This window comes from Aegilops tauschii, chromosome 1 (genome assembly GCF_002575655.3).
Source record: "Aegilops tauschii subsp. strangulata cultivar AL8/78 chromosome 1, Aet v6.0, whole genome shotgun sequence".
NCBI classification, from domain to species: domain Eukaryota; kingdom Viridiplantae; phylum Streptophyta; class Magnoliopsida; order Poales; family Poaceae; genus Aegilops; species Aegilops tauschii.
In genome coordinates, this window is record NC_053035.3 from 493,226,943 (window position 1) to 493,248,727 (window position 21,785).

Consider the following 21,785-nt stretch of genomic DNA (forward strand, 5'->3'; position numbering starts at 1 on the left):
GCGGATCTCGGGTAGGGGGTCCCGAACTGTGCGTCTAGGATCGATGGTTACAGGAGACAGGGGACACGATGTTTACCCAGGTTCGGGCCCTCTCTATGGAGGTAATACCCTACTTCCTGCTTGATTGGTCTTGATGAATATGAGTGTTACAAGAGTTGATCTACCACGACATCGTAATGGCTAAACCCTAGAAGTCTAGCATGTATGACTATGAGTAATGAGTATCCGCTTTCCGGACTACACCCTCCGGTTTATATAGACACCGGGGGAATCTAGGGTTACATAGAGTCGGTTACATAGCAAGGAATCTTCATAGCTGATCGCCAAGCTTGCCTTCCACGCCAAGGAGAGTCCAATCCGGACACGGGTACATTCTTCGGCCTTCACGTCTTCACAGCCCATCAGTTCGGCCCATGGATAACAGGTCGGACGCCCGAGGACCCCTTAGTCCAGGACTCCCTTAGTAGCCCCTGAACCAGTCTTCAATAACGAAGTGTTCGGCACACAAATTGTCTTCGGCATTGCAAGGCGGGTTCCTCCTCCGATGACCTCCAAGTAATGTATTCGGCCGTCGATCAATGTCGCTCCCCTCGGCTTCTGCACGTCAAATAACTTCGTCTTCCATGAGTCGAGCGAATGCGGAAGGTCAGGGTATTTTTGCAAATAGCACCCCGTCCAGGCAAGGAAGAGCGCCTATTTAAAGAGATTGGATCCTAGATCCATTCGGCACCACGCAGAGAAAAATCCCCGGAGACTGCTAGGAGAAACCATTCCAACATGGCTAGCGTTCCCAGCTCCTCCTCCCGTTCCAGCCCAGAGAAAGGCGAGTGGGAGAGGTGTTCTGTGTCCCACAGTCAATTAACGAAGCTGCAAACGCAGGGATTTCTTCCCCTGCAGATCTGGTCCCTGTTCGAGCGGGGCTGACCTCCTTTAATGGTGAGACTCAGGCAGAGGACTTCCCCAATCCATCCATGGGGGCGAGTGTGTTTCGTCCCCTATCTGCTAAGAGGTGTCGGATTTCCAATCCATCCGTTCCTCCGAGGGTTGCTGGAATACTATGGCCTCCAGCTGCACAAATTCACCCCTGCCTCCATTCTGCACATTGCGGGTTATGTCGCTTTATGCGAATTATTCCTGGGCATTGAGGCCCATTTTGAGCTGTGGAGGAAGTTGTTCTGTCTTGTCCCGCGCAACCATGAGCGTTCAATATTTGAATTGGGCGGAGCCGGAGTATGGCGCATCACCGATACCGGATATCTGTCCGGCACACCAAGGAAGGCATCTGAGGAATGGCCTTCCGAATGGTTCTATATTGAGGACGTCGCGCTTCCCGACCCAATTCGAATGGGTCTCCCAGAATTTGCAAGTGTTCCGTTGAGGAAACGCCACAGCTGGCGTTCCCAAAGTCTTGAGGAAGAGCATAGTGCGGAGGTTCGTCAGCTCCTGGGCAAGATAAGGATGCTTGTCCAGTTCGGCTTTACAATAGTAGAGGTAATGGCGACCTCCATAGTGCGAGGGGTTCAGCCACTTCAATACAGAGGGCTCCCAATGTGGCACTATAATGGGGAGGATGATGCCTCCCGTTGTGGTCGGGAAGGTCCGGACACCCCTACTGCTCTAGCCAAGATACCGGCCGAGCTGTTTAAAGGGGAGGAAGAAGAATTTCTCCGCATCAATCGTAGAGAGGGGTACTCCATGTACAACCCTCCCAGATGGGTAAGTCCCATCCCATTTGCTTTTATTCGCTCCGCTCTCTTGGCCATCTTTAACGAATCCCCAACCCATCTTATTTTGAAAGAGCACTGGCGGAAGGTAACCGAGGGGCTTAATAGCCCTGCCCCACAGCTGGAGAGCCACAACCGGGAGCTTGATCCTTGGTTCGAAGAGGACCCGGATATATTCATGGTACTCGCGGAAGGGGTGTTTTACTAGGCGAGCTATGGCGGCACAGAAGTGGCCATCATCGCCGATTATCCTGGTCTTCTTCCAGCTTCCCACGTAAGTAATCAGGAGAAACCCCCCTCAAAAGAGTTTCCTCGCACTGCCTCACCCACCGCACTATCTCATGCTTCAAAGGGGAGGCGTTCAGCGCGTCATGCTACGCCGGGGATGACTCCAAGAAGAGCGGCTCCCGCGCCGAGCGAGGCCTCGAAAAGGAAGGTTGGCAAAGACAAGGCCGGCTCTTCGTCGAAGAGGTATGGATTTGAAGGTATGCTTTGGTAGTCGTACCCAACCGTGATTGTTATGTTGGTTCTGTATCAGGAAAAAGGTTCGCCGAACTATGTCCGGGGATTCGGCCGGTCGCACTCCCAACAACCGGGATTTAGATCCCACCGGAGAGGTGGGGGCCACTATGGGGACAACGCCGGACTGTCCTTCGGCCGAGGGTTCGGAAGACATGTCCGTTACCAACTCGGAAGTAGAGAGCGCCATGAATCATCGGCGCTGCAGGGCTGTCCTACGAGACCCCAAGTTCTCGGAAGAGGCATTCAATGCCTTCAGCTCAGTTGACGCATACGTCCGAGCTGCTTGAGATGGGCTTAGAAAAGCCACAAAGCAACATTTGACAGATTGGCAGGTAAGGTTTTTCTTTGTCCGAAAAGGATAACCATATGCCCGTAGCCCCCGAGACTGAAAGCAGTTGGTACAACTGATTTAAGGATCGTTGTATAACCAGGTCCTTACCGAGAAGAATGCCCTGCTAGCCCAAGAGCTGGAGCAGTGTCGGGCGCAGCTAAATGCTGCTACCACCGAACTGGAAAACTTCAAAAAGGCGTCTTCTGGTAACATTCCCCTCCATCGAGGAACGATAATTGTATACCAACTGTACTAATATTGTTGCTGATTGCATAATAGGATCGCCCGATCAACTTGAGGAGAAGTTGAAGATCGCCTAAGAGGGGAAAACAGGCGAAAAGGCTATGCGCCGCAGGCGAGCGTGTGCTGACCCGGGTCAGAGGGGAGAAAAACAAGCTACATGATTCCAACACCGCCTTGGGCGAAGAATTGAAAGATGTGCGAGCCCAGCTAGCCGACTCCGTGAAGGAAACAGGAAGTTGTGGGGCGGTATATTCAGTATGTGTCTAAACTATTGTGAAAGTAGTTCGGAGATAAATGGAACTGATATAATTATGATTGCAGGTATATTGACGGGCCATCCCGACGAGGAGGTGTGCGGATCATCAAGTGATCTGCTGCAAAGGCTGTCGCAAGTGCACGAGCAGGCTCAGCTGGCAATGCGGAGTGTTGCCAAGGCCCTATGGCCATCTGTCTCCCCTCCAAGAAGTATGGAGGAGCTTGTAGAGATGTTCAAGGGAGCGCGGCGGCGTATCCGACTATGGAAGATATCGGCCTACCGAGAAGGTGCGCGACAGGCCTGGGCCATGGTGAAAACGCGATATACCAAGCTGGATCCTAATCACATGGCCCAGGTCGGACCGCTAGGGTCAAATGGGGAAGGAATTCCCGTTAGTTTAGTATATGACCAAGTAGAGGTGGCCGCCAAATATTCCCAACAGGATTGTAAGTTAGACCGCCTGTTGGACGGTATAGAGGAGGAAGTGTTTGAGTCCAAGTGACTATGTACTTTCCTTAACATGTGTAATTCTAGCTGAATTGTATAGCATTTGTCATGGCAGACCTTTTCACTTCAACCTCCGGACCCGAGGGTGCGGAGTGTTTCTGAATACCCTCGCGGCCGAATAGACCGGGGTATGCCTAGAAAACTAGGCGTAGGGGTCATAGTTGCTTGAACAGACAAGTTGTATCCTGCTAGTTATATTATATTACGTTGAGATCGTAAGAAACATCTTCCAGGGAGAATAGTTCCGTTAAGGGTTCCTTTCCCTGGGTGTGCATGTATTAATGTACATGTCCGAATTGTGATGGAAAAAGCACAGTGTATGTAACTTCTGGGGGTTCGCAATGGAGTAAATGCAAAAACGTCTTTAATTCACCGACCGAATATTCCCTTAAGAACACTAGCTTTCGGCTTCACCCAGTCTAAGGTACACATCCGGATGACCCGGCAGTAACAATCGCAGAGGTGCTCCCTTTATGCCCTAGCCGAACTAACGGGAACGTAGGGCATAAGCACAGGAGCCAGGCAACCCAGCTTGGCCAAAACTTAAGTCATATCGATGCATATAATGGCGAAGAAAAGGTACATATGGAAAAACTCATTTGTGAAGAGCTTGATGCTCGAGGAATAATAATAAAAAGATTCTGGCCAAGAAGCCCCCGGGTATAATGGACATACATATTTAAAGATGTATGTGTCAGGGGTGTGCGGTCTAGCCGTACTAAAGCTTTAAAGCGAGAAGGAAAAAAATCAGAAAAGAGAGAAAAAAATAATGGAAACTACAGGGGAGAAGGAGACAAACAAGGAGTTCGACGCTAGGCATAGAATCTTCGGAGTCTGGCCACATTCCAGGGGTTCAGCTCGAGGCGATTGTCTGATGCATCACGAAGACGGTACGCTCCTCCGGTGAGAACTTCGTCAATTATGAAGGGACCCTCCCATTTGGGCTTGAGTTTGTCCTTTTTCTTCTCCGGCAGGCGTAGAACGAGTTCGTCAACATTGTAAGTCTTGGCCCGTACTTCTCTGCTTTGATATCTTCGAGCCTGCTGTTGGTAAAATGCTGAACGGGATTTTGCGACATCGCGCTCCTCCTCCAGGGCATCTAGGCCGTCCTGCCGATCAAGCTCGGCTTCTCTCTCTTCGTACATACGCACTCGAGGTGAGTCGTGAATAATATCGCAGGGCAACACGGCCTCTGCGCCATACACCATGAAGAAAGGTGTGTATCCGGTAGTACGGTTGGGCGTGGTCCGCAGCCCCCAGAGTACGGAGTCGAGCTCCTCAACCTAGTGCTTGTCTGATTCTTTCAAAGACCGCACTAGTCTGGGCTTGATGCCGCTCATAATAAGACCATTGGCTCGTTCGACTTGACCGTTGGTTTGCGGGTGGTAGACGGAGGCGTAATCGAGTTTAATGCCCAGATTAGTACACCCGGTTTTTACCTCGTCGGCTGTGAAATTAGAGCCGTTGTCGGTGATGATGCTGTGTGGGACACCATATCGGTGCACAACACCAGGTATGAAGTCTATCACCAGGCCGGACTCAGCCGTTTTGACCGGTTTAGCCTCTATCCATTTAGTGAATTTGTCCATCATAACCAGCTGATATTTTTTTCTTATGGCTTCCCCCATTAAGGGGTCCAATCATATCCAGTCCCCAGACCGCGAAAGGCCAAGTAATGGGGATAGTCTGTAAGGCAGTTGGGGGCATGTGGCTTTGGTTGGCGAAGAGTTGGCACCCGACGCAGCGTTGGACAAGGTCCTGCGCGTCTGCTCGGGCCGTCAGCCAATAAAACCCTATACGGAAGGCCTTGCTAACAAGGGCCCGGGCTGCGGCGTGGTGTCCGCCTAGACCAGCATGAATTTCTGCCAAAAGCTGCCACCCCTCCTCCTCGGAGATACATCTTTGAAGTACTCCGGTAGTACTTTTCTTGTAGAGCTCTCCGTCGTGAACCTTGTAGGCCTTCGAGCGCCGGACAATGCGGCGGGCCTCATTCTGGTCTTCGGGAAGCTCTTTCCTATCAATGTAGGCCAAGAAGGGTTCGGTCCATGGGGCAATGACTGCCATAATGAGATGGGACGACGGTGTAATTTCGGTGGCTGAGCCCCCGATGATATCGGTGTGTTCAGAATCTGGGGTTGCGTTCGGATCTGGACTGTTGTTGCCGCCCTCCCCTTGCCACACCACGGATGGCTTGAAAAGCCTTTCCAGGAAGATGTTAGGTGGGACGGGGTCGCGCTTAGCGCCAATGCGAGCAAGGACGTCCGCCGCCTGGTTACTTTCTCGGGCGACGTGATGAAATTCGAGCCCCTCGAACTGAGCCAACATTTTTAGGATGGCATTACGGTAAGCTGCCATCTTTGGATCTTTGGCATCAAAGTCTCCGTTTATTTGAGATATTGCGAGGTTTGAGTCCCCGCGCACCTCCAGGCGTTGTATGCCCATGGATACGGCCATCCGAAGACCATGCAATAAGGCCTCGTATTCGGCTGCGTTGTTGGAGTCTGTGTACAATATTTGGAGCACATACTGGACACCATCTCCAGTGGAGGACGTTAACACGACGCTCGCTCCCAGCCCCACCAACATTTTGGAGCCGTCAAAGTACATAACCCAATCGGAATACGCGCCGTACTCTTTGGGGAGTTCGGCCTCTGTCCATTCGGCGACGAAGTCAGCCAGCACTTGGGATTTGATGGCTCGACGTGGCTTGTTTGTTATGTCAAATGGGAGTAGCTCTATGGCCCATTTGGCAATCCGTCCCGTGGCATCGCGGTTGTTTATTATGTCATTGGGTGGGACTTCGGAAGCCACCGTGATTGAACACTCCTGGAAGTAGTGTCGTAGCCTTCGAGATGCCATGAAGACCGCGTATGCTATCTTTTGGTAATGGGGGTACCGGGATTTGCATGGTGTGAGGATAGTAGATACATAGTATACTGGTTTTTGAAGTGGGAATTTGTGTCCGTCCTGTTCTCGTTCAACGACGAGCACGGCGCTCACCACCTGGTGTGTTGCCGATATGTATAGCAACATGGGTTCGCTAGCGTTTGGTGCGGCCAGGATTGGGTTGCTTGCTAGGAGGGCCTTTATTTCCTCCAGTCCGACAGACGTCTTGTCTGTCCATTCGAAGTTATCGGTGCGTCGTAAGAGGCGATAGAGTGGTAGTGACTTTTCTCCTAATCTGGAGATAAAGCGACTTAACGCTGCCACGCAACCAGCTAGTTTTTGGACTTGTTTGAGGTCTGTTGGCGTAGCCAACTGTGACAGAGCTCGGATTTTAGCTGGATTTGCTTCTATTCCTCTATTGGAAACGATGAAGCCCAGCAGTTTTCCAGCGGGGACGCCGAAGACACATTTTTCCGGGTTGAGCTTAATGTCATACGCACAGAGGTTGTCGAATGTAAGACGTAAGTCGTCTATTAGTATTTTGACGTGCCTGGTTTTGATGACGACGTCATCGACGTAGGCTTCTACTGTCTTGCCGATCTGCTTCTCCACACATGTTTGAGTCATGCGTTGGTATGTGGCGCCAGCGTTCTTGAGCCCGAAGGGCATGGTGTTGAAGCAGAATGGCCCGTATGGGGTAATAAATGCTGTTGCAGCTTGATCGGACTCCTTCATTTTGATTTGATGGTATCCGGAATATGCATCGAGGAAACACAGTGAGTCGTGTCCTGCGGTGGCGTCAATGATTTGATCAATGCGGGGGAGGAGGAAGGGATCCTTAGGGCAAGCCTTGTTGAGGTCTTTGAAATCGACACACAGGCGCCAGGATTTGTCCTTCTTTGGTACCATCACCAGGTTTGCCAGCCAGTCCGGATGTTTGATTTCTCTAATGAATCCAGCCTCGATAAGCTTGGCCAGCTCCTCCCCCATGGCTTGTCGCTTGGGTTCGAAAAAGCGCCGCAGTGTTTGCTTGACCGGTTTAAATCCCTTTAGTATATTGAGACTATGTTCGGCCAGCTTGCGTGGGATCCCTGGCATATCTGAAGGGTGCCAGGCAAATATGTCCCAGTTTTCACGCAAGAATTCTCATAGTGCGGCGTCAACTGTTGGGTTCAGTTGTGCTCTGATAGATGCTGTCTTCTTGGGGTCCGTTGGGTGGACCTGGAATTTGACTATTTCTTCTGCTGGTTTGAAGGAGGTGGATTTGGGGCGTTTGTCGAGGATCACCTCGTCCCTGTCCACCATGGAGCGCAGTGCGGTTAATTCTTCGGCCGCGAGGGCTTCGGATAGCGCCTCAAGGGCCAGGGATGCGGTTTTGTTTTCAGCGCAGAGTGCTATGTCCGGATCACTGACGAGAGTGATTATACCATTTGGTCCGGGCATTTTGAGCTTCATATACCAGTAATGAGGTATAGCTTGGAAGCGTGTAAAAGCATCCCGCCCCAACAAGGCGTGGTATCCGCTGTAGAAAGGGGCCACTTGGAAAGTGATTTCTTCGGACCGATAGTTCTCCCGCGTGCCGAATACCACGTCAAGTGTGATTTTGCCCGCGCACCGTGCCTCCCGACTGGGAATGATTCCTCGGAAGGTTGTGCTACTTTGCTTAATGCGGCTCCTGTCTATTTCCATTTTGTGGAGTGTGTCCTCATAAATGAGGTTTAATCCGATGCCGCCGTCCATGAGGACCTTAGTAAGTCGAAACCCGTCCACGATGGGACTGAGGACTAATGCGGCTGGCACTCGGACTGTCCTGTACCTCGGTTCATCGCCGGCATTAAATGTTATAGCCTTGTCGTTCCAGGGGTTTATTGCAGCGATTTGGCAGACTTCGGCGAGGTCGCGAAGTGCCCTTTTTCGCTTGTTGTTTGAAGTGAATGTTTCGAAGATCGTCAATACTCTTGTGTCGTCGTTTTCTGGAGGGTGCTGCTCTGGGTGTCCTTGATAAGGATTTCCTCACCGCTCTTGGCTACCTGCCGGAGTATCCAACATGCTCTAAGGCTATGGGTTGCCACGGTATCTTGTGTCGTGTGTATTTTGCATGGGCCGTCGAGCCATCCCTCCAGAACGGTGTTGTGTCGCGTAATGGGTTTACGTTTCTTGACTGTTGGACTGGGCGTGCCACGGGGGTGCGCCCTCTTCGCCTGTAGGAGGAGTTGAGTTGGGAGCGACGGTTCCCCGCAAGCTGCCTGAGTTTTCCAGGCGCTTTCCATCGCGTTGTACTTCTGTACGATAGTTGCTAAGTCAGCGAACTTCAGTATGCGGCGGCGATTGATGGCATTGAGGATTCCTTCATCCGTGCAGTTGTTGCAGAATGCTGATATCGATCGCGTCCTTGTCGCGGCAATCTTTTAACTTGTTTTTTACAAGGAGGAATCTGGCCCAGAAGTGGTGGATCGTTTCCTGAGACTGCTGTTTTATGCTCATGAGAGCATCTATGTCCGGGTGGGTGGGTGGAATTAAATCCGAACCCCAACCTGGCCGATTATCCGGAATCTGAAGACCTTCCAGACTCAACAGTCGGGGCTCCGTAGTATCTTCTGATTGTTTAGGATTGTCGTCCGATTCTATGTTCGGAGGGCTGGTCGCATCCTTTCGCTGGTGAGTATCCGGTTCTTCCTGATCGGCGATCCGAACATAGTCCGTCTTCGCTATAGAAGAAGACTCTCCGTCCTGCTCCTCGATTACCGCTATCTGGTGGGTGACCGGTGGAGTTTTGATTTCTCCTTGATCGGTTTTAGGCCCGATTCGATCGTAATCCGTGGCGATTCCCAAAGCGGCGATACGATCTAGGAGCTCGTTTAAGGACGAAAACTCTGCCAGATCCATCTGTTTGGAGTGTTCGGAGTTGATGCGAAGGGGGTTTTCGATGGCCCGAGAGGTCATCGTCGGCTCAACGGCCGAACGGGCGATCATGGTAAAGTCGCCCAGCCGGAGGGTTTGGCCTGGGGCCAGGACTCCCCCGGAGGTGATGCTGTCTTTAAGGACAAGGCGAGCCATCGAACCTTTCATCGACGTCACAGTGGAACTCTCAATGAAAGCACCAATGTCGGTGTCAAAACCGGCGGATCTCGGGTAGGGGGTCCCGAACTGTGCGTCTAGGATCGATGGTTACAGGAGACAGGTGACACGATGTTTACCCAGGTTCGGGCCCTCTCTATGGAGGTAATACCCTACTTCCTGCTTGATTGGTCTTGATGAATATGAGTGTTACAGGAGTTGATCTACCACGACATCGTAATGGCTAAACCCTAGAAGTCTAGCATGTATGACTATGAGTAATGAGTATCCGCTTTCCGGACTACACCCTCCGGTTTATATAGACACCGGGGGAATCTAGGGTTACATAGAGTCGGTTACATAGGAAGGAATCTTCATAGCTGATCGCCAAGCTTGCCTTCCACACCAAGGAGAGTCCAATCCGGACACGGGTACATTCTTCGGCCTTCACGTCTTCACAACCCATCAGTCCGGCCCATGGATAACAGGCCGGACGCCTGAGGACCCCTTGGTCCAGGACTCCCTCAGGCGTCGCCGGCCCGCCGTTGCCGCGGCCACCGCCCTGGCCACAGCCACCCCCGCGTTGTGGGTTCTTCGTCTTGCTGTTTCCGCGCCCACGCCCCGCTCTCGACACCGAGGACGCGCCGCTCTGATCTAGCAGCTTCTCGCGCGCCCGCCACTCGTCGGCGGTGAACAACAGTTGTGCGCGGGGCGCCGGGGTTTCCTCGCGCTCGCGCTCCTCGATGACAAGGAGCCGGCCGCAAAGCTCCTCGAGGGAGAGCTGTTGGTGTCGACGAGTGACTCGATCGCCATGGCCATCTCCCGGTACGGCCGCGGCACCGTCCGCGGGACCTTGAGGACCGCCTTGTGCTCATCAACCGATTCATCAAGGGCGTCCAGCTCGTCAATGATCGTCCGGAGCCGCATCACATACGACTCGATGCCCTCGCCGTCTTTGTACCGAAGGCTCTCGTACTCCGAATGGCAAGTCTGCGCCTTGGCCTCGCGCACGCGCAGACGCGCTCAACCCCAACCCGCATGGTCTTCAAGGTGTCCCACGCCTGCTTCTCCGTCGGCTTGGCGCCCAGGATGCGCATGAGCTCCGGCGGCACCCCCTTGAGAAGGGCGATCATGGCGCTCCCGTCATCGTGATCTATACCATGCCCCATCTTCACCACGCGCCACAGCTCGTCGGCCTGCAGCTGCAGCTTGGTGATCATGGCCTAGTCAGAGTAATTCGTGCGTGTGAGCATCATCGGGGGCATGCTGCTGCCGCCGTTGTGCACGACGCGCTCGACCACGCGCACCCCCGACCCCTCCTCGGTGGAGAGATGCGCCAGGGATTTCTCGAGCGGCCTGCTCCTCCTCTAGCTGCTTCTTCGCCTTCTCGTCGTTGTTGTCGGCCATCTCTCCGGTGGATCAGACACCACCGGCGCCCAGGATGGATCGTACACCACCGAGGCTCTGATGCAACTTGTTGTCGCAGTGGCTGACAACGCGGCGAGGAAGAGACGAGAGCGAGAGGGAGCGAGAGGTTGAAGACAGTGGTTTTGTGCTGCCTAACTTATGCAGCTTTTCTGTTGCTGATCTTATTTATCTGAACTCATCAACGAGTTCCTGAAAACAAGCAAAGGAAGCGGTCATGCCCGCCGAGCTTACAGGTCGTGCCATCCCATGACGCCCGGACGTGCAGAGCCCTACGTGCCCGCGGCGAGGAATTCGTGATCCATGCCATCCCATGGCGATTCCTGCGGCGAGCAGAAGATGTGCGAACAACCTAACTGAAAACTGAAGGGAAAAACTAACTGAAGCTCGTACGTGCACAGCCGCACGCTGACGGCCAGTTTTATTCAGAGAAACTAAAACCTGAAACTGTAAGTGTGTGCGTGTGTGTGCGCGCGCGCAGATTATCCAACACGCTTCGTGCACGCCGTCGCCAGGCTCGGCGGCCCCGACAGTGAGTCCTCTTCATTTGCTCCTTTGTTCCCCTGCTCGTCACGCCACAGTGCAACGCCGGCGATCATGGCCTGATCCATCAGCTCACTCTCAGGCAGCTGCCTTTGCTTCCTTGGGCATGGATGAGCTTAATTAACTGTTAGTTGAGCATGGATGAGCTTAATTAACTGTTCCTTTCCAATCTGATTATGTTAATTTCTACCTGCAACAACAGAGGCGACGCCCAAGGCAGTGCTCGGGCTGATGGCCATGAAAGGCCTCACTCTGTACCACCTGAAAAGCCACCTTCATTCAGGTTTGTTGTTCAACAACTCTGCTCCACTCCTGTTCTTCGCTCATATCTCTTCCCTTCCCTTTTGCAGTCCAGTCCAGTGTTGTACTACGTATACTTACTAATTAACACTGCGATGTTTGTTTTATCCTATCAGAAATACAGGCTGGGAAAGCACACCAAGAAATCCACGGACCTGGAATTAGCCAACAGTGGAGGTACACACATACACCTTGCAACTGCTACAGTCAGCACCAGGGGTCACTCTATAGACGCGCCCAGAAAATGGCTTGGTGCCGAGATAGATAACTCTGCGGATAGGAACCCATCCGACGATCCGAGGTGGCAACACCACGCCTCCGCCGATCCAATGCCGCTCCCTGATTGGTCCAAACCAAATCCAGAAATCCTCCACCACCCCCACGCCTCCACAAAAACTTGTGCTACAAATACGTACACGTCGCCCCTCTCTAATTCCCACCACTCACTGAAAGGCACCCAGCAGCAACAGCCGGCTAGGCCACCGTACTACGGACTCCGGAGCAGCAGACATGGCATCCACGATCATGGCCGCCGCCTCCCGCGCCGTTGTCGCCAAGACGCCGTTCCTCAGCGGCCAGGGCCGCGCCGCCAGCGCCAGCCCCCTGCGCGACATCGCCGCCGCGGCCAACGGCAGAATCACCATGGTACGTGCCATGAACTAACCACCACGGAAGGAACTCGTCCGCAATGCTATGTACGCGTGCTAAGAGCTAACGATTGTCTGATGCATGTGTGCGCGCGCTCGCAGGGCAACGACTTGTGGTACGGCCCGGACCGCGTCAAGTACCTGGGCCCCTTCTCCGCGCAGACGCCGTCCTACCTGAACGGCGAGTTCCCCGGCGACTACGGCTGGGACACCGCCGGGCTTTCTGCCGACCCGGAGGCGTTCGCTAGGAACAGGGCGCTGGAGGTGATCCACGGGCGGTGGGCGATGCTCGGCGCTCTTGGCTGCGTCTTCCCCGAGGTGCTCCAGAAGTGGGTGGGCGTCGAGTTCAAGGAGCCCGTCTGGTTCAAGGCCGGCTCGCAGATCTTCTCCGAGGGCGGCCTCGATTACCTTGGAAACCCCAACCTCGTCCACGCGCAGAGCATCCTTGCCGTGCTGGGCTTCCAGGTCCTTCTCATGGGTCTGGTTGAAGGGTTCCGCATCAATGGTCTCGACGGTGTCGGCGAGGGCAACGACCTCTACCCCGGCGGCCAGTACTTCGACCCGCTCGGCCTTGCCGACGACCCTGTCACCTTCGCTGAGCTCAAGGTGAAGGAGATCAAGAATGGCCGTCTCGCCATGTTCTCTATGTTTGGGTTCTTCGTCCAAGCTATCGTCACCGGTAAGGGCCCATTGGAGAACCTGTTCGACCACCTCGACGACCCTGTCGCCAACAATGCATGGGTTTTCGCCACCAAGTTTGCGCCTGGATCTTAGGCTCGCTGGCCGACGCGCCACGGTGGTCTGCCATTGTAAAGTGTAAACTACTCCCATGTGTGTGCAAATAGCAACGAATGGTCGATGTGATCTCGAAATTTGGAGGATTTTTTGGTTCACTTTCTGATGTGTGTTGCTTATATGTTGCGATGTGCTTAGCACTTTTTTCTTGGTGGTTACATTTTGTCAAGTAGTAACTGATTAGAATAACTACGATGTGAAGCTCGTACCAAAAGTAACGACATCAGGGGTTCTACCCAACCGTGTACGAAGGATTACATGTCACACACACTAGTGGCTGGGGCGCGCCCTGGGCGCACCTCCTGAGGCGTCATTCTGCGCACTAACCATGCTGAAGGATTTGTTAACGTTTATGGATGACACTGTGTGTGACTTAGCGAGAAGAGTAGCATTGTAAGTGAGCAACAACGGCATGTTAGTAAAGCTGCAGGATAATGAGTCGATTTCAGCATGGAGTATAGTGTTGTAAACTTGTGATTGATAGTGACCGCCTAACCGGAGTACCAGTAGTACTGCTCAACCAAATGACATCTATGTTAAAGGACATGGGAATATTCATACATACAGAAGACTTGATTGAACTATGCTTTTTATCATCCTTAAAAGTCGTCCCTTTATTCAGAAAGCTCGCAAAGGTTTTTCACTCGGTATACATCAAGTTTATGTGCAACATCCAAGTTTCCAATGAAGCCTGATAAGTAAATCTAGTGACTGGGTAATATGAAGAAATATGTTTCACTTGCTCCCTAAAATTTGGAACAGAAAATTACATAACTTGCATAGATCAAGCAGTTCTAGTCCGATTTGAAGCCAGGGTGTTTCTGGCCAAGCAGTTCTAGTCTTCGACGCCATTCGCCATCCCAGTTCCGTGAGCTTCTCCTGAGGAAAGCGAGGGGCGGGTGCTTCAAGTGTTTCGAGCCGGGGCATCGCATCGCCTCCTGCAAGAATCTTCCCCGGTGCCTCTTGTGCGGTGCTGAGGGGCACAAGGCGAGGTGGTGCTCCCCTTCTCCTCGGCCGGCCCCAGCTCCCCGTCCGCCTCGCCATTCTCGCTCCACGACCGTCCTTCCGCCTCCGCCTCCCGGTACGCCACCTCCGTGCGCGGGTCGGATCTCTCCTGATCCTCCTCAGGCAATGGAGGCCCCGGCGGCAGATGTGAGCGTCAGGAGGGGCCTGGTGGTGGCGTCTGCTCCTCGGACGGCCGCCTTGGCCGATGCTGAGCGCCGGCTCTCCAGATGCGGGGTGGTGGCCACGATGGTCGGCTTCTCCCCCAAGATGCCGCTCCGGGAGGTTCACAGGGCTTTGGCCTCGGCCTTTCGCGTCCAGGACGAGGCGATGAAGGTTTCCTTGCGGGCCACAGGCGAATACCTCCTCATCTTCGACGATGCCCGTGTTCGAGATGAAGCTGTCAGGAGGCAAGGTGCTCTGCGGATTGGAAGGGTCTCCTTCATGCTGGCGCCCTGGTCTCGGTTCCGTCGTGCTTCCCCGGCCTCGCTCCCTTACAAGGTCAGGGTGGTGCTGGAAGGTGTCCCGGAGCATGCGTGGAACCTGGAGAGCGTCGCCAAGCTTTTTGATCCGTCCTCGATCATTGATAGCATCGACCACGAGACCCGATCGGAGGAGGAAACGGGCTGCTTGCGGCTATGGGTGTGGATGAGCAATGTGGAGCTGCTGCGCACTCGCGGAATTCTGCAGCTAGAAGAGCCTAGAGAGGGTGGCTCGCCGGATAGGCACTTCCCGGAGTTCGGCCTCCTGGAGGAGACGCCGGAGCGATGGGGACAGGTCAGCCTGCTGGGCTCGCCTGTTCTACTTCACCTCGACCACGTCATCGACTTCACCAACCCTCCGTCGTCGAGCCCGGACAGCAACTTCAGCGACCACAGCGACGTGAGCGGCATGCCCTCGGAGGTGTCCTTGACCCCGGCTTGGCCCGCCAGGTGGGGGTATCGATGGTACTTCTCCTACGAAGACGGTGACTTCCCCCCGCCACCTCCCAGGGTGCCTGCACTTTCGCGTCTTGGCGCTCCGGTGAACCGAGATCCTGGCAATGGCGGTGCTGGTGGCAGCAGCGGTCGCGTGGCGGGAGGCGGGCATGGCACGGGCGGCTCTGGAGCAGGCAGCAGGCGGCGCCTCTATGACCCACGCAGTGTGGGATCGTCCTCGGACCGTCAAGGTGGTGGAGATGGCCGGAGGTGTGCCGGTGTGGGCGCTGGGGCCGCCAGGCAGATGGCTGCACCGCTCGTGGACCCTGACCTAACGGGTGCTCCTGCTTCGGGTATAGACCCGTTTGTGGGTTTGAATGGCGGGTCTCCACTGCTGGGTCAACCGTTGACGCCGACAGCGAGGTTCCGGTCTCTGAGGCGCTGACATCCGAGGCTGCACCTCTGCGGGATTTCCTCTTGCTCGCAAGCCAGGCTGCACCAATGGAAAACTTGGACAGAGGCGTGCGTACCTCCTCTGAACCGGGCAGGGGATGGGCTGATGATAGCCTGATGGAATATGCGGGGAGATGCCAAGTGGAGATGCCCTCCCTTTGCTGGATATTCCAGAATCGTCGGTGGGCCTGGGCGTGCTCCCGGATCAGGCCCCCCGCGCTTCACCGGCTTCTCCTGGGCTCGGAGAGGAGGGGGGCTGGTCCCTGCTGCTTCGGATGGGCCGGCTCGCGGCGGCCCGCCCGATCCCTCTCCTCACGGGCTGGCGGCCCAGGAGTGCGACCCCACCAGCGGGGCCCAAGTCTTCCTGCCGCCCCCTGACGAGTTGCCTGCATCACGGGACGGGGTGGAGTTGTTCCTCAGTCAGATGACTGAGCGGTCGCCGCCCCCAATCCTCATCTCGCCTTCGCCGCCGCTCGCCCCCGCCACCCTTGCTGCCCCAGGCAAATCGCGCCATCCCTCTGCAGTGGAAGCCAGCAGGGGGGCCGGTCTTCGGAGCAGCGGCCGGCTGACCGCCAAGCCCACCGCCGGGATGCCGTCCTTGGAGAAGGCGCGGCTGGTGCTGCTTAGGAAGGAGGGATTCTGCGCTGGCAACAAGCCGCCAACGGAAGATGAGCTGCTGCGCTACAAGGATCTTTACAAGAGCGAGTTGCCGCCTGGGTTCATCGCGGCCATAAAATCGTTGGTCTCCGCTGCTACGCCTCCAGGGAAGAAGAAGGATGAGAAGCGAGGGACGATCCCTGCCGCGGTCGCCTCTCTGGGCTGAGTGCTTCACCGCTGCGAGCGGTTGTGGTTGATTAGTTTATCATGTTAGTCTATTGCTTAGTCAGGTTGGGGGCTGGATCCCGTCAGGTAGCTGCTGTTGGCTGCCCATCAGTTCAGTTTCAGTCGTCTGCTGTTGTTTGCTTCTCAGCCCAATTTCAGTGTGTTCTTTCCGAATCGTTGTTTGTGGTTCCAGTTGGGGCCGGGTCTTGCCATGTTGGTTGTGCCAGAGTCTCCCTAGTTTATTATGGATGTTGCTCTTCTTAATTGGAATGTGAGAGGGCTTGGTAGCCCGGCTAAGAGGAGGGTTGTGTCAATTTTTGTGCAGCAGATTAGATGTAACATTGTGTGTCTCCAGGAGACCAAGGTTGTTGTGGTTGACAGAGACTTCATCGCTGAATCCATTGGACAGGCTTTTGCTGACAATTTTCTCTTCAAGGAGGCCGAGGGGTCACGAGGAGGCATTCTACTTGCAAGCTCTAATGCATTTCAGCTCTCTCTGATCCCTGGGGGTGTGCGGGAGTTCACGGTTACTGGAACGATTACTGACAGATCAAATGGCTCCTCGTGGTCGATCACTGCTGTGTACGGGCCGCAATCTAATGAGGATAAGATCAGGTTTATGGATGAGCTGCGCCTCATACAGCATACGGTGTCGGACAAGTGGATGATCCTGGGTGATTTTAACCTCATTTGCCGCACCCGCGAGAAGAACAACACCAATGTCAATCTGGGCATGCTGGCCAGGTTCAGGAATTTGATTGATGGGTTGGAGATGAAGGACATGCCGCTGTCGGGAAGAAGATTCACTTGGTCAAATGAGAGAGAGCACTCAACTCTGACTCGGATTGATAGGATCCTGGTATCTAATGAGTGGGAGAATTCCTATCCTCAATATAACCTCTCACCGGCTTCCACGGCTATTTCCGATCACTACCCGCTAATCTTGAAGAAGATGGAGGTCCAGCAATACAAGGGGTTCAGATTTGAGTCCTTCTGGCTGAGTGCTAGGGGAGTTCAGGAAGTAATTCAGTCGGCTTGGGTTAAGCCGGTGCGTTCCAACGATGCATTGCGATCCCTGCACATTAAGCTCTGAAGAACTGCTGCAGCACTCAAGAAGTGGGACAAGGATCGCCGAGCTCATAATAATTTGGCGTTCAACATTGCTAACGAGGTTATCTTCAACCTTGACCTTGCCATGGAGGAGAGGGAGCTCTCGGAGGCTGAATGGGAGTTGCGTAGATTTCTCAAAGCCAGGCTGTTGGGCATTGCTGCTGTGGAGCGGGCTCAATGGAGACAGAGGTCGCAGCTTACCAAGATCAGAGTGGCGGATGCGAACTGTAAGTTTTTTCTCCTTAAGGCTAATGGGCGCAGAAGGAAGAATTTTATTTCTAAATTGGCTTCACCTTCGGGGGAGGTTTCGGATCATGGGGATAAGGCCAAGCTCATTTTTGACCACTTCAACTCCTTGCTTGGAACTGCTGCTACCCCAACGCTCAGGATGAATTGGGAGGCATTGGGCATCCCGTCCTTCAATCTGCAGCACCTGGACTCTCCGTTCAGTACAGACGAAATCAAGAAGGCTGTATTTGATTTGCATGATGAGAAGGCTCCGGGACCGGACGGTTTCATCGGGGGTTTCTTTAAGAGATTCTGGCCCTTGATCTCTGACGACATCTGCAATGCCCTCAAGCAGTTTCACCAGCTGCGCGGAGATCAATGGAAGCTGTTGAATTCTGCCTTGATAGTGCTTTTGCCTAAGAGGGTGGACGCAACCAGAGTTGGAGACTACCGCCCCGTAAGCCTTATGCATAGTGTTGCCAAGCTTGTCTGCAAGGTGCTTGCGAATCGTCTTGGACCGGAATTACACCGTCTGATTTCCCACAGCCAGAGCGCTTTCATAAGGGGCAGATGCATCCAAGATAATTTCTTGTATGTCCAGAATGTGATCAAGGACGCCCATAAGAGGAAGAAGCCTCTCCTGTTTCTTAAGTTGGATATTGCCAAAGCGTTTGATTCGGTTAGTTGGCCTTATTAGTTGGAGGTGTTGAAAGCGTTTGGTTTCGGGCAGCGTTGGGGAGACATGATTAGTATTCTGCTGGCTTCGGCTTCCTCTCGGGTTATGCTCAACGGAGCCCCTGGTGTTCCTTTTCTGCACAAGAAGGGTTTGAGGCAGGGCGACCCCCTGTCCCCAATGTTATTCATACTCGCCTTGGACCCATTGCAGCGGTTGTATCTGAGGACTACTGAGGAAAGCATCCTCTCCCCCATTCCATTGAGGGCTGCCCGCCTTCGCAAAAGTTTCTATGCGGATGACGCTGCACTTTTTATGAACCCTTGCTGTGATGAGATTGCTGCCGTGAAGCGGATTCTCTCGACGTTTGGAGAGATCTCCGGGTTAAAGTTTAATGAAGCCAAATGTGTTATCTACCCAATACAGTGCAATGATCTGAATATCTCTGAGTTGGTCCAACAGTTTGGAGGGCCGGAAGGCTCCTTTCTGTGCACTTATTTGGGCCTTCCCCTCTCCACCCGCAAACTTCGACGGATTGACCTTCAACCTTACTTGGATAAAGGGGCTGCTACGTTAAGAGCTTGGAAAGGAAGGCTTTTGCAACGAACCGGGAGGCTGGCTCTCATCAATTCGGTGGTCACTAGCACGGTGACCTTCTTTCTGACGATCTTTGCACCTTACAATTGGTTCATAAAAAAATTTGACAAACTAAGAAGAAACTTTCTGTGGAATGCCGACGAGGAAGCTCATGGGGGCAAATGTTTGGTGAATTGGAAGCGAATCTGCGCACCCAAAGCAGTTGGAGGACTAGGCATCAAAAACCTTTCCGCCTTCAGCACGGCCCTGCAGCTGCGCTGGCCCTGGTTTGAGTGGGATGATATGGATAGACCGTGGAAGGGGACTCCTACACCGTGTGACACTGTTGATCAACAACTCTTTCAGTCATGCACAAAAATTACTGTTGGAAATGGAGCGAGAACCACTTTCTGGACTGATCGTTGGATGGATGGAGTGGCACCTATGGATTTGGCACCTGGCCTCTATAACATTGCGAAACACAAGATGATTTCTGTGGCTGATGCTATTCGCGAGGGTGGATGGATGAAGGGGCTGCAGCGCATGGCCTCGGCTGATCTGCTGCAGTCATTTGTTTCTCTTTGGCATAAAGTTCAGCAATTCAGCTTAAATGGAGAGGAGGATAAGATCACTTGGAACATCTCGGCCAATGGGAACTACTCGGCCAAGTCTGCATATGAGCAGCAATTCATTGCGCGTATTCCAATGCCGCGCTTATTAAGAGTGTGGAAGGTGAAGGCTGAATCTAAGGTCCAATTCTTCATCTGGACCCTTATCCAGAACCGCCTCTGGACGGCCGATCGCTTGCAGCGTAGAGGATGGGAGCATCAGGCCACTAGTTGCGCCTGCGATCAGGTCCTTGAATCGGCTAACCACATCATCCTGGGCTGTCCATTTGCGAAGGAGGTTTGGCACCTGATGGCCAATCAGTTCAGTAATGCTGCGACGGCTGCGCTCCAATCCTCCTCTATCAACACCTGGTGGGAGAAGACATTCAAACTAAAGAAAAAAGGAGTATTGCTGGACGAGTGTACGGGGGCTGTGTACGTAGCTTGGAACTTATGGAACGAGCGCAACAGGCGGATCTTTCAGAATCAACGGCGCTCTGCCGCGGGGGTATGTTCTTTGATTAGGGATGAATTAGGCCTCCTGAAGGAGGCATGGGAGTAGTACCATTTGTTCTCGCCAGGATGCATGTCACATCTCTGGCTTAATGCTTTGCTTCCCCGGCTGATTCTTCAGTCCGTTGTACAGTTTTCCCTCTCTTAATGAAAAGGCAGAGCACCTGCCATTACGGTCAAAAAAAACAACGAAAATAATCAAATATCTCTAAATAAAACTCGAATTGGTACCAAATCGTCCAGATCTCAGGAATGGATCTACATCATCAGTCACGCCAGCTTGCTGCTGGTCCTAAAATTGCAGGCAAGCAAAGCTTAGTGATAGTTATAAGATCAGCAAAGAAATTCAAATAGAACTGATCATCTTTTGCCATCATCAAGTGAGGATTATAAAGAACAAATTGCTCATGTAAGATCACTGAAACCAGTATAGGCAGAGTCTTACAACAGATAGCCATCGCAAAGTTTATGGATAAAAGAAGACTTGCCTTGCATTGGGACTTACAGTATCATAAGTGCCCCACACGTCATCAGGACATAAAAAATTCTCAAACCAACACATTTTTGCCGTGGAATTGATGTGAAAACCTGAAACATTGCAACCAACATCTTTTTCATTATCCTGAATCACTGGGTCACTTTTGCTGACCGTATGATGGGATACGAGTTTCCAATTCAGAAATTTACGTAAAAAATTGCAGAAAACTATTCAGTTTTCTCGTCGTACGTGACATCGGTATCATCAACACAAGTTAATTGAATTTCACATAGGTTGCAAACTTACCATTTAAGGTCTATAGATGCCAGCTCCTTGTGCAGGCGGTATGGCACATGGATCACCACGGCGGGCCGGCATTCCTTTTCCCAACAATATCGATCTGAGTACAAACAGAGAACAACCGCATCATTATCTTGTACAACGATGCCAAATAGATAGGCAAGCAGAACAAATCACAAATAAGTATACAGGTAATTAAAAATACACTTTAAACTAAAACTACTACTTCCAGTTCTAAAGCTTGGTGAGTCACTGCGGCTCCGGCTATGTTTCTAAACATTTGTGGCTTCAGTGTAATGCAAGTCTAATGTATAAGTACATACTGGCACTAGCAATATAGATGACAAAACCCAAGGAGAAACTATCTATATACTGCTCTGTTTTGTCAAAGAGAAAAAATAGTGAAATCTTAGTATGCAAGCAGCCAAGCACTTTTAGTTTTGAGAAAGCTATCAATGAAGGATTCCAAGATAATTACCCAATCATATGCGTGGTTGGGATACGTGGGTGGGCCCCGCGCCCCGGCCCCCGCGGGTTTATAACTGTTGGGCAACTACCACCAGGGTCTTCGGTGGTAGGGTTGCATAGCCTACCGGACTCTGGCGGTAGGGTGGACGGCAAGAGACGGTTGCCGTTTACCGATGTTGACATGGATGAGTGGGCTACCGACGTGGCCTCTGGCGGTAGCCTGTTGTACCCTACCGCCACCATCCCCGGCGGTAGTAAAAAGGGTCAGATCCCGAAATACTTTCGAACGCAAACTTCGCGCAAAGGGTCAAAACACGAAAATCGGCCGTCGGCGGGAACACGAGGAATGAAGAAGACCTCGTAGTGTGGCGAGACGGTGGGGTCATAAACGAGGTAGCGGT

The 21,785-nt window shown here is 53.0% G+C and overlaps 1 protein-coding gene across 1 annotated transcript; it reads left to right on the forward strand.

Annotated features, from left to right (window-relative positions):
* Positions 1 to 11,951: 11,951 nt before the first annotated feature.
* LOC109764234 (chlorophyll a-b binding protein of LHCII type III, chloroplastic) lies at positions 11,952 to 13,334 on the forward strand. The gene is made up of 2 exons (XM_020323081.4): positions 11,952 to 12,439; positions 12,544 to 13,334. Exons 1-2 carry the CDS (start codon positions 12,305 to 12,307, stop codon positions 13,213 to 13,215), a joined length of 807 nt encoding a protein of 268 aa, XP_020178670.1. The 5' UTR covers positions 11,952 to 12,304; the 3' UTR covers positions 13,216 to 13,334.
* Positions 13,335 to 21,785: the final 8,451 nt, after the last annotated feature.

Excerpts from the sequence above, each read along its gene's own strand:
- LOC109764234 (XM_020323081.4), top strand. The coding sequence starts at position 12,305 with ATGGCATCCACGATCATGGCCGCCGCCTCCCGCGCCGTTGTCGCCAAG. Across the intron at positions 12,440-12,543 it reads CCAACGGCAGAATCACCATG|GGCAACGACTTGTGGTACGG; the intron begins GTACGTGCCATG and ends GCGCGCTCGCAG.